The 11,359-nt window shown below is 47.1% G+C and overlaps 1 protein-coding gene across 2 annotated transcripts; it reads left to right on the top strand.

Annotated features, from left to right (window-relative positions):
• The first annotated feature begins 1,135 nt into the window (after positions 1-1,135).
• KIF3B (kinesin family member 3B) lies at positions 1,136-11,359 on the top strand. 2 transcript variants are annotated; one of them, XM_018073964.2, is made up of 9 exons: positions 1,136-1,173; positions 4,366-5,804; positions 6,369-6,470; positions 7,179-7,301; positions 7,421-7,539; positions 7,754-7,867; positions 8,317-8,422; positions 8,604-8,782; positions 9,383-11,359. In XM_018073964.2, the coding sequence occupies exons 2-9, from the start codon at positions 4,422-4,424 to the stop codon at positions 9,474-9,476; spliced, it is 2,220 nt and encodes a 739-aa protein (XP_017929453.1). In that variant the 5' UTR covers positions 1,136-1,173; positions 4,366-4,421; the 3' UTR covers positions 9,477-11,359. The 2 variants fall into 2 exon arrangements, with proteins under 2 accessions (XP_017929453.1, XP_017929454.1); XM_018073965.2 differs by lacking the exon at positions 1,136-1,173 and adding an exon at positions 2,141-2,353 and having other exon boundaries at positions 9,383-9,932.

Genomic DNA, 11,359 nt, shown 5'->3' on the forward strand with positions numbered 1-11,359 from the left:
TCACCCTTGTCTGGGGGGCAGTTCCCAGGGGAGATAACTCTGGAACGTTGCTGTTCATTGATGGGGAAGCAGCAACCCAGACCTCTCCGTTTGGCCCAGTACAGTTTGGTGCTGGTAACACTGACAATCCCAACATGGTGAGACTCAACTTGACCAATGCCTTTTGGTGCTTCTGTGACTTCATTTTTTGGTCCAAAGACTGAATACAGAACTGTTCCTTTTTTAAAAATGCCACTTGTGTGAGTCTGTGGTACTAGAGCTGCTGTCTCCAGTGCCCTGCTGTGGTCCAGATAGTGCTGTTACGGAGGTTTAACTCTACATATCTTTTTTTTATGGTGGTCTTTTCCTCCTTGGAGTCACTCTTGAGCATTAAGGAGTTTGAAGGCTGAAGGAAGGGAGCAAAAAAGGGCTAATTGAGACGATCCCCCAAGTGTCAGGGTGGCAAAGGCTCATCTCTTATTTCCTCAGGGCTGGGTTCAAAAATCATGGGATTTGGGGGAAAATCATTGGTTTTGGGGCCTCTGGGAGCCAGGCTTCTGGAGACCTTGCTCCTCCTTGGTGTTTCATACAGTTTACTGATCTTGAGTGATGCCCTCAGGGCTGCCATGCCTTGCTTCAGAGCAAGGGGAGCCTTGCCCTGCACTGTTGGGAAGACGAAGTATTAAAACGTTAGGGGTGGGGTATTTTTAGAAAATAATTAAAAAAGGAAAAAAAAAGGTATTTTTTTGTACTAATAAAAACTTGATTTTCTATTCACTGGTAGTGCCCCGACATTCCTTCCTCCATCACGGGAGTCTGTGGTACCAGGGCTGTGGTGGCAGTGCACTGGAGGCACTGCTGCGGTCCAGACAGCGCTGTTACGAGGAGGGCGGGGAGGCTTCACTCTAAATGCCTTCTATTTACGGTGGTCTCTTCCTCCTCGGAACCATCCCTGAGCTCCGAAGGAGTTCGGAGGCTCCAGCGGGACGCGCCGGGTCGGGGGCAAGCCCCGGCACTTTGGGGGTTGTTGGAATCGCCGGCGGCGCGGGGCGGAGGGGGGTGAGCGGCCCCTTTGTCCCGGTTCCCGTGCGGGAGCGGGGCGGGCGCGGCGTTGCAGGGAAGCGCGTCACGGGCGGGCGGGGGCGGCGCGCCGCTTCGGGCCAAGCGGCCGGCGGTTCCATGGTGACGGCGCAGGTGAGTCCGGCCGGCCCCGGCGGCCGCGCCGAGCGCCCGACACCCCGCCGGCCGGCGCGGGGGCATCAGCCCGGAGCCTTTGGGCCGGCCCGCTGCCGGGCGGCGGGCAGCGAGCGAGAGCGGCGGCGGGCCTCGCCCGCGGCGGGCTGCGGTGGCGATGCCGCGGGCGGTGGCGGCTCGGGTGGTGCCCCGCGCTGGCGGTGCTTCCCTCCCGCGGTTCTTTTCCTCCTTGCGCGTTGTCCCCGTCCCCCGAGCGCCCTCGGGTCCCCTTTTCCCTGCAGCGCCCTGTGTCGCAGCCGCGAGGGCGGCGGGTGATGCTCGGGTGGATCCGCCACGGTCCCAGCTCCCCGGGGGAGGGGACACCCGTGGGGTGACAGCGGTGACAGAGGTGACCAGAGGTGACCAGAGGTGACCACAGGTGCTGGGTGTAACCGGACCGCACCGCGGCAGTACCGGGGTCCTGCCCGTGGCAGTCCCGCCCGGCCTGCGGAGGGTTCGGAGGGGAGGCGAGAGGAGAAACAGCAGCACAAGGGAGGGTTTGGGTCTGGAGGGTCCATAACCAGGGCGTTGTGAACCCACAAGTATTTGAAAGATTTAAACGGCGAGGAGCAATGGAATGTTTCGAGTGGCATATCTGGGGATGTGCGGAGATGCAAGGGAAGGGTTTGGGCACCTCCAGAGAAATCTTTCTGGGACGTTTAAGCTCAAGGTAGGAAGTGGAGAGAAGTCAGGACCTGTCAGGGCAGGTGGCTGGGGACAGTGTGCCTGGGGCACAGCCAGCCAAGCCAGCACCTCCCAATGCTGGAAGTTTCTGAGGAGAAGTGGCTACCCCAGCTTGCATTCAGGTTGTGACGTTGCTTATTTTTTTTTCATGCACAACCTTGTGTTTACTGAAATAAAAATGCTTCCATTTCTGCCCACCCTCCCCTCTTGGGCACCTGGGGCACATCTTCAAGTGCATCCACCTCAAGCTTGACCTTGACACAGGGACCTGGCCCAGGTCACTTTAGGCTGAGCTAATTTAATGAAGGAATTCCCCTCTTTGATGGAGAAGAGTGGATGGCACGGCAGCATTCCCAGCTTTCTGCCCATTCCTGTCCAGCTCAAACATTGCCCTGGAGTTTCTAGGGAGTAGAAACACTGCCAACTAATTGGTTTTACTGTCCAGTTACACACTTGGGTAAGTCTGAGAAGAACCATAATTTGTTATGCTTCCAGTAAACTTCACTGCGGTAGCTAAAATAATTGGAGATGATTCGTGATAGGTTGTTATGAAAATAGCCCAAATCAGGGGTGAAATCAGTTGTTTGTGACTATAAAAAGAGACTTGCAAGTGAAATGTGGAAAGGTGTTAAAAGCTGCTCAAGCTCATGTTAAGGAGATACACCCAGAAGAGCAGCAAATGTGCGACATAATTTTTGTTCAATGTATACCTCTGGCAAGACTAACTTCATTCTCATCATGTAATATTTATCACAGTTGCTTACAAAAGTGGCACTTCTCATCAGAATAGTATTTTGGATGTTCAATATATAAAATAAATCTGTGTTCTGCTTTTCAGAATTGGTGCCTAATTTGAGTATTTACCAGTGTGAACGTGCAGATACGTCACACAGTGGTTGTCATGTGACCTTGTCCAAAAAAAAATTGTCTCTTGTGAACTTGAATTACAGGAATATCCTTGGTAGCTGTGGCAGGAGAAGTGCTTGTTGATGTATACAAATCCTCAGGATGAGAGGAGGGAGAGTTGCTTTTTGTGATTCTGCCAAGATTTGTCCTCGTTTAACATATTTTTTCTGTGCTGGTGCTCTAGAATTCGTGTTTGCTGTGGGTGGGAGAGGAAGGTCACCTTTATCTGGAGCTGTCACTTAGGAGGGAAATGGTTTTATTCAGTAGCTACCCAAGATTCCTGCAGCAGTGTGAATTCACTGTGCAGGGTGTAAAGTGAATTCTGGATGAGTGTTCAGTTTGGTCAATTCGATGCATATTCCTCATCTCCCTGTCAGCTATTGTGTGCTTCTCTGGGAAGAGCAAGGAGCAAGGAGTTTCCTCCCACAAACTGAAGGAAATTCCCAAGGCTTTACTGAGGTTTATTAAACATGGTTTTAACCATGTTTATTTGTTATTCCTGTGTTACTCTTTCCGAGATTGGATATTGGGTGAGAATCATTGTGGTTCTTTTCTCATCCTCTAGTTCTGAAGTTCTCTGTCACTTTGTTTGAGGAGCTCTCCTGAGATGTGCAATTATCAAGTAAAAAAACAGTTGGACAAAATCCATGTTTCCTGTGCATCCAGATGGGAATGGAGCAGCGAGCACATCCCAGGGAGGCCACACCTGAACATGTGCCAGCTCTACCTGGGGTTCCCAGTGTGTGTTGGTTTTACACTTAGTTCCAGAAGGACCTCAGAGCTCTTCTTGAAAGATGTTTTGGAAATAAAAAGGCTTATTAGAAACCACACGGCATTCCCCAAGCTGTGCCATTGAGATCTGCCTTCTGAGGCTTTAGCAGGGACTGCTTTAGCAGGAACACAGGCTTTTTGTTCCATTTTCAAAGGCTGGTGACTGGGGGATGCAACAAGTGTGTCCTTTCTCTCTACCCAGAGTCATGATCTTTGAACTGGGTTTATGCAACGTAAATTTAGGTTGATGCTGAATCCTGTAAACCTCCTGAGCAGGAGCGTGGAGTGATGTCATAGGTCAGTGTGCTTGGGCAGGGCTGGCTTTTGTGGAGAATCCTGGCAGAAGTATAATGCCAAAAGAAAAAATAATAGCGGAATTGTGTGCCAGAGAGAGCAAGGCTGTACTAGATTTTCAAAACAGGAGATTTGAAACAAAAGGCTCGACTGCAAAGAAAATAAATGGCAAAGTATTCTCTTTATAAATAGTTTAAATAGCATTATGATTATTTTTAAGGGTCAAGAAAAAAATCTTTACCAACTGTAAAAATGTGATTTGATGGCGATTTTTTGCAGCAGAGCTTGTAAAAGTGATACCATTTGATGCACAAGCTTTGGTAAAATAATAGTGTTTCAGTTCAGGCCTTTACAGAGTTTTCATTTTGTCCATTATTTTAATTCTCCAAAATCCCTTGCAACTTAATGAATGCAAAATGCTGCTCGAGTAGATGAGTCGAGCCTTCGGCTTTGTGCAGAAAACTGCCTCCAGACATTCCTGCTTTGTTTTTGTTTCAGGTTTCTAGCACGGGATCATCCACCCATCGGATCACACCAGCCGCAGACCCACCGTCATGTCCAAGCCAAAGAGCTCCGAGTCCGTGCGGGTGGTGGTGCGCTGCCGGCCCATGAACAGCAAGGAGAAAACTGCTTCCTACGAAAAAGTTGTTAATGTGGATGTCAAGTTAGGGCAGGTCTCGGTGAAGAATCCGCGGGGAGCATCTCATGAACTGCCTAAAACTTTCACCTTTGATGCCGTGTATGACTGGAATTCCAAACAGGTCGAACTCTACGATGAGACCTTCAGACCTCTTGTGGACTCTGTTCTGCAAGGGTTTAATGGGACGATTTTTGCCTATGGGCAGACTGGGACAGGGAAAACATATACGATGGAAGGGGTGCGTGGTGATCCCGAAAAGAGAGGAGTCATCCCCAATTCATTCGATCACATCTTCACCCACATCTCTAGATCTCAAAATCAGCAATACTTAGTTAGAGCGTCTTATTTGGAAATATACCAAGAAGAAATCAGAGACTTGTTATCAAAGGATCAGTCCAAGCGGCTGGAGTTGAAGGAGAGACCAGACACAGGGGTGTTTGTGAAGGATTTGACCACCGTTGTTACGAAAAGCGTCAAAGAGATCGAGCACATCATGAATTTGGGAAACCAGAACCGCTCCGTTGGTGCCACCAACATGAACGAGCACAGCTCTCGATCTCACGCCATTTTCCAGATCACCATTGAATGCAGCGAGCTGGGACTGGACGGGGAGAATCACATCCGTGTCGGGAAGCTCAACCTGGTCGACCTCGCAGGCAGCGAGCGGCAAGCCAAGACTGGGGCACAGGGGGAGAGGCTAAAGGAAGCTACTAAAATCAACCTCTCTCTCTCAGCTTTGGGCAACGTCATCTCTGCCCTGGTAGATGGGAAAAGCACACACATTCCGTACCGGGACTCCAAGCTGACCAGGTTACTCCAGGACTCGTTAGGTGGCAATGCCAAAACTGTGATGGTGGCCAATATAGGCCCTGCCTCCTACAACGTGGAGGAGACACTGACCACACTGAGGTATGCCAACCGTGCCAAAAACATCAAGAACAAGCCACAGGTCAATGAGGATCCTAAGGAGGCTCTGCTACGAGAATTCCAGGAGGAGATTGCTCGACTCAAGGCACAGCTGGAAAAACGGTCTATTGGCAAAAGAAAGAGGAGGGAAAGGAGGAGAGATGGTGGGGAAGAGGAGGAGGACACTGAAGAGGGTGAGGATGAAGGAGATGACAAAGATGACTACTGGAGGGAGCAACAAGAAAAGCTGGAGATTGAGAAGAAAGCTATAGTTGAGGATCACAGCTTGGTAGCAGAAGAAAAAATGAGGCTGCTGAAAGAGAAGGAGAAGAAAATGGAGGACCTGAAGCGAGAGAAGGAAGCGACAGAAATGCTGAGTGCTAAAATCAAGGTAGAATTCTTCCTTGTGATGCTCTTTGAAAGTAATTTCTCTAGGGCTTTGGGGAGAATGGAGGGTTTCCCAATTTGGAAATATATTTCACAAAAAGTTTCCGGGATAGTGATTTTGTGTTTAGATTGGAAGATTTTAAAATAAGCTATTTCTAGCCAGAAGTTGAAATTTCCACCATTAATTTCATGTTTTAATATTCACGAGTTGTTTCATTGTTCTTATGTCTTAAGAAACTGGCACAACAGAATGTGACAATGCATCTTTTTACAAGCTGTGGCACAAAACATGCCTCATTCTGTCACAGATCATTAAAAAGTTCTTTACAGGGGAGTACACCTTTTGGTTCTCCAGCTTTGCCATACGTTGCAGCAGTGCCTAATTCTAAACAAGTTACTGTTTCGTTAATCTCACAGTTTTATAGGAATTTTATATATATAGCAATTCAGCTGCCTTGAAAGAGAAGGTTAAATAAGGGAGCTGCCCTGAAGAAGTTGTATCCATAGAAGAGAAAGTTACATTCTGTGGTCCCTGAGAGAAACTTCTGACCTTGGTTTTTCCTTTCAGACAATGGAAAGCAAGCTCCTGGTGGGAGGGAAAAATATTGTGGATCACACAAATGAACAGCAGAAAATCCTGGAACAGAAACGACAGGAAATTGCAGAACAGGTACAAGGAAGGAGATTTGTTATTTTGTATAAAAATCCTTGCTGTGGAACCTTTATAAAACATTGTATCAGGGGAAGCTATCAGAAAATTTTCCCAGGGTTAACCCTAAAATTGGTTTAATAGCAATCATTTATCTGAAAAGAAGGGGGAAGGGCTTGTGTCCTATTTGTCATTGTTTGAAATATGTAGAGAAGGTTTATGATCATTTTCTTCTAGCTCTTCATGTTAAAGACTTATGTCCTATCTTGACTGGAGCTGTCTGTAGGTGAAGAAATAATTGTAAGACCTCCAAGAATACCAGTTCAGCCATCAGCTCAAAGGAGGGATGTTTACTCTGGGCTAAAAAGTTTATTTTCTATAAACTATTTTCTATTTTTATGCAGTTTCTGTTGGTGATTTTTAAATGCAACGACTAGTATGAATTGATAAAAAGAACATTAAAATACCCACCAGAATCTAAAGATGACATTCCTTTAATTGAAGCCTGAGCACTTATTCACACTATCTGACTTAAGTAGCAAAATAAGGACAAAGAAGAGTTGTTAATGCTTCTGGTATTTCTAAGGCAAGAGATAGGAAGAACTGGAAGCCAAAGGAAAAGCCCTGGAAGGCAGGGCAGTAAACCCATGCTGAGTGTTGGTTTCATGTGTGTCAGCTGGAGGTGACAAGGTAATTGTGGTCTTTAATTCCCTATGTCACCTTCTTCAGAAACGTCGGGAGCGAGAAATCCAGCAACAGATGGAAAGTCGGGATGAGGAGACACTAGAGCTGAAGGAGACCTATAGTTCCCTTCAGCAAGAGGTGGACATAAAGACCAAAAAACTCAAAAAGGTAAGAAAAAAATAATAAATTATTCCTTGTCTAGAGGGCTGGGAACAAAATCAACTCATGTGTGAAAGTGAGAGCAACATTGGCAAGTGATAAATTTTGGCCCTTGTTGTCTGTTCCAGTTATTTTCCAAGCTGCAAGCTGTGAAGGCAGAGATCCATGATCTCCAAGAAGAGCACATCAAGGAGCGCCAGGAACTGGAACAGACCCAGAATGAACTTACCAGGGAACTAAAGCTAAAGTAAGTCCCCTCACTGTATTAACTGTAACAGAGAGGGCTTCCCTGGGTAGGGAGTGGAGGTACTGCCTTGCACATACTTGTGGAACAAGATTTAAACATAAGGGAACTAAACCATTCCTCCTTTTCCAGGGCTGTATTACATCATCAGGAGAGGAGCAGTGAGGAAAGTCATCTGCTAATTATGTGTATTTCTCATTTTTGTGGTTGCATGTAGGCACCTGATTATTGAAAATTTTATTCCCTTGGAAGAAAAGAATAAGATCATGAACAGATCATTCTTTGATGAAGAGGAAGATCACTGGAAACTGCATCCCATAACCCGTCTGGAGTGAGTGTACTTCTGCTCTTTTCTTGGAATGGAATTACAGGTGACAGGAAATCCTCCAGCTGTGTCAAGAACAAGGGATTAAATTTGGGATTTAAAGTGGCCCTCTAGAGTTCACAGGTTCTTGCTGCACAATGAAATAAAACAATTTATTCCTCTTAGTACCTCAGTAAAATAGAAATGTAAAGTTAGGAAAATTCTTGGAAGATTGGGATTTTTCTTCCATGTGAGCCCAATAATCATATGTAAAATATATATAACAGTGGATTCACCATTAAAATAGCAGTACATTCCTATCATATTTCTTTCCTGCTCCTGCAAATGCAGCCTGGGTAGTTTCTGCTCTCTTGAAACAGATTTCTGTGTGGAATTTGGAGATGTTGCAGCTCATAAACTTCAAGAGGGGCCTTTGGTTTTGGGGTATAACAGACTGAGTCTCTATTTTTCTCTAGTAACCAGCAGATGATGAAAAGACCAGTATCTGCTGTGGGATACAAAAGGCCCCTGAGCCAACACGCCAGGACATCCATGATGATTCATCCAGAGGCTCGGTACAGGGTAAGCTCCCTTTTTGTCTTTACCCTCCCGATCAGGTGAATCCCAGAGGATTGTATGTTCTTCTGTGAGATGTAAAATGTCCTGCATACATTTATAACGTACTTCAGAATAAGTTTCTGGAGGGAAAAGTTACATTTTGTGTGAAAACACGGAGACTTTGATTCTGCTTTTCCCGTCTCAGGCAGAGAACATCGTGTTACTGGAACTGGACGGGCCCAGCCGAACGACGAGGGACTACGAAGGTCCAGCCATCGCTCCCAAAGTTCAGGCAGCTCTAGAAGCAGCTCTGCAGGATGAAGATGAGATTCAGGTGGACGCCTCGACCTTTGAGAGCACTTCAAATAAAAAATCAAAACCCAGGTGAGTCAGGCCTCCGGTGAGCAGACTGGCCCATGGGGAGAGGTGCGAGTACAGCCGCTGTTTGTCAGGGCTTCTTGTCAGTGAAGTGAAGCCAAGCTTGGCTGCAAAGCAAAGAGGGAGAGAGAAAAAAGGGACATAGAATCATAGAATCATCAAGATTGGAAAAGACTTTCAAGATTCAAGTCCAACCTTCGACCAAATCCCACCCTGCCCACTAAGCTGTATTACAAGCTGCCACATCTGCTTGTATTTTGAACATTTTCCAGGGATGGTGGCTCCACCACTGCCCTGAGCAACCTGTTCAATGCTTAACCACTCTTTTAGCGAAGAAATTTTTCCTAATATCCAAACTGAACCTCCTGTGGTACAAATTGAGGCAGTTTCCCCTTGTCCTATCACTTGTTACCCTGGAAAAGAGGCCAATCCCACCCTGCCACAACCTCCTTTCCGGGAGCTGTGTAGGACATGGGACAGAAGAGAAAGCTAAAACTGATTAGAGAATAAATCCAGTAAAAGAATTGGCTTTTTGAAGATTAATTTTGGAAAGTAACAGGTGACATTGTTAGAGCTCTTTTTGTTTATGTTTTCATTTTCCTTTAGGCCGAAAACTGGAAGGAAATCGTCGGGATCCTCGTCAGCAGGCTCCCACAGTTCTCAGCTCTACCCACAGTCACGAGGGCTGGTTCCAAAGTAAAACCAGCAGCTCCTCTCCAGGGAGGGAACAGCCTTTGCCTTCTGGGAGCAGAGACAAATAAAAACCTGCAGAGAGAGCTCCCGGCCAGCCTCCAGCCCCTTTCCCTGGAGATGGCCTTGTTGCTGTTTAACTGACTCGGGCCAGTCCAGGGGCACTGAGCCACGGGAAGATCCGTGCTTGCAATTCAGCATTTGGCCTCTGTGGGAAATGGATTTTAGTTAGGAAATCAAAAATGCATGAGGTACGTTAAAGTGTGTTAGGAGCAATGGGAAGCATGGGGATCACCTCACAGCATCACCGTCCTCCTCCTGCACCAGCCCTTCTGCTGCACTGGGCTTTTTGGCTGTTGGGCAATAAGAAGACAGAGTTGAAAGTCATCTCAACAGAACCATCATTCCAGAGCTACCCAGTGAGAACCAAATGAGGCTAAAAAGCAGAGGATCTGTTTGAACTTGACAAGGTGCACATTTCTTCCTCTTCCTGCTTGAGAGATCTGGGGTTAAGGTGTTGGTCTGAACAGGCAGGATGGCAGTGGCCAGTGTGTCCTCAAAAACGCACAGCTGTGCCTCCCTTTAGAGCTGTAGGACAAAAAGGGGTCTTGAAAACAATTCTGTGCTCTCTAGAAAGGAAGCAGTAGAATCTGAAGTCCTTTCCTTGTTTACAGGCATAAGTAAGAGCTCCTCTGTGCTGACCTCCTACAGACCTCACCCCTACCAACAGGAACCACCTTGTCAAGGAACACCTCTGCATGCCAGTGCCAGCTCCACAGCTTTCCTCCTCTCTCTTGCCTCCTACTTTACCCCTGGCATTTAAAACCAGTGTCCATATGACATCTTTAATGGCATATGGCCATTTTCTCATGTCTCTCGCTGTTCATGGGAAATGTAGCATTGGCTCAGAGCTCTTCTTGCCAGGCTCAGGCTCTCTTGTAAGCTGGACAGAGCACTGGAACATGTAGCTGCCTTTGAGTACACTCCTGGGAGTATGGTCCCTTCCCTTGGTGTCTAATGAGGTTCAGCATTTGGTGCCTCTTGTGCCTCACCTGTTCCAGGGTTGAGCAGCTTTCCTTCTGCACATCCCAGCCCATGCAGAGCCCACTGGGAGTGAAAGCAGATCTAACTGAGGCTGGATGATGGAAGCTGGTTTTAATTCCAGGGGTTTTACTTTGAAAACAAGGGAGGAAGAACTGCTTTTGATGGTCTCCTTGCAAAGCTGCCCTATGACTAAAGCAGCCTCCTGTAATGCCGCAGGCTCGTGTAGCAGGCTAGAGGAGGGTGGAACTCCACACTGAGGACAGAGTAAGGTGTCCCTGTCTAGTGTCCCACAGCTCATTTGTAAGTTTTAGTTCGCTGTATATTGAGACTTGGGATGTTACTTTTTCTGGTTGCTCTTGGCTGTCATCCTGTGAACGTTTTTACCTGTTCCCCTCACTGACGACTTCCTCCAGACTGACACGTGTGAGTGTGTGAGGACTTGCCTGGTTGTAGAAATGCTCTGATGTGTGGACTCTGCCTTGTGCTTGTTAAGTGTCCATGGAGTGACTTCACCCAGGCTGGAGAACTCCGTTCTGCTGACCCCCTGAGCAGGAGGAACCGAGCGCTCAGCACAGCTCACCTCTGCATCCTGCAGGCACGGTGCCCAGGTGAGCCAGCTGCCCAGGTGGGCCCCTAAACACCAACTTGGCTGCTGCAACCCATGGACTGCTTCCCTGGGCCACAAGGTTAATATATGGATACACATATATGCACATATAAATATATATATATATTAGTTTTGGTGGAGGAAGGAGGAATTTGCTTATAATTGAGAGAGCAGGCACATGACCAATTTCTTTCAACCTGAACATGGAATCCCGGCATAATCTTCCTTTTTATAAAGCACTG

Source organism: Manacus vitellinus, unplaced genomic scaffold (assembly GCF_001715985.3).
Source record: "Manacus vitellinus isolate BGI_N305 unplaced genomic scaffold, ASM171598v3 scaffold_26_pilon, whole genome shotgun sequence".
Taxonomy (NCBI): Eukaryota; Metazoa; Chordata; class Aves; order Passeriformes; family Pipridae; genus Manacus; species Manacus vitellinus.

Coding starts and splice junctions, on each gene's coding strand:
- KIF3B (XM_018073964.2), top strand. CDS start 4,422: ATGTCCAAGCCAAAGAGCTCCGAGTCCGTGCGGGTGGTGGTGCGCTGC. Junction 7,868..8,316: donor CATCCCATAACCCGTCTGGA/GTGAGTGTACTT, acceptor ATTTTTCTCTAG/TAACCAGCAGATGATGAAAA. Junction 8,783..9,382: donor AATAAAAAATCAAAACCCAG/GTGAGTCAGGCC, acceptor ATTTTCCTTTAG/GCCGAAAACTGGAAGGAAAT.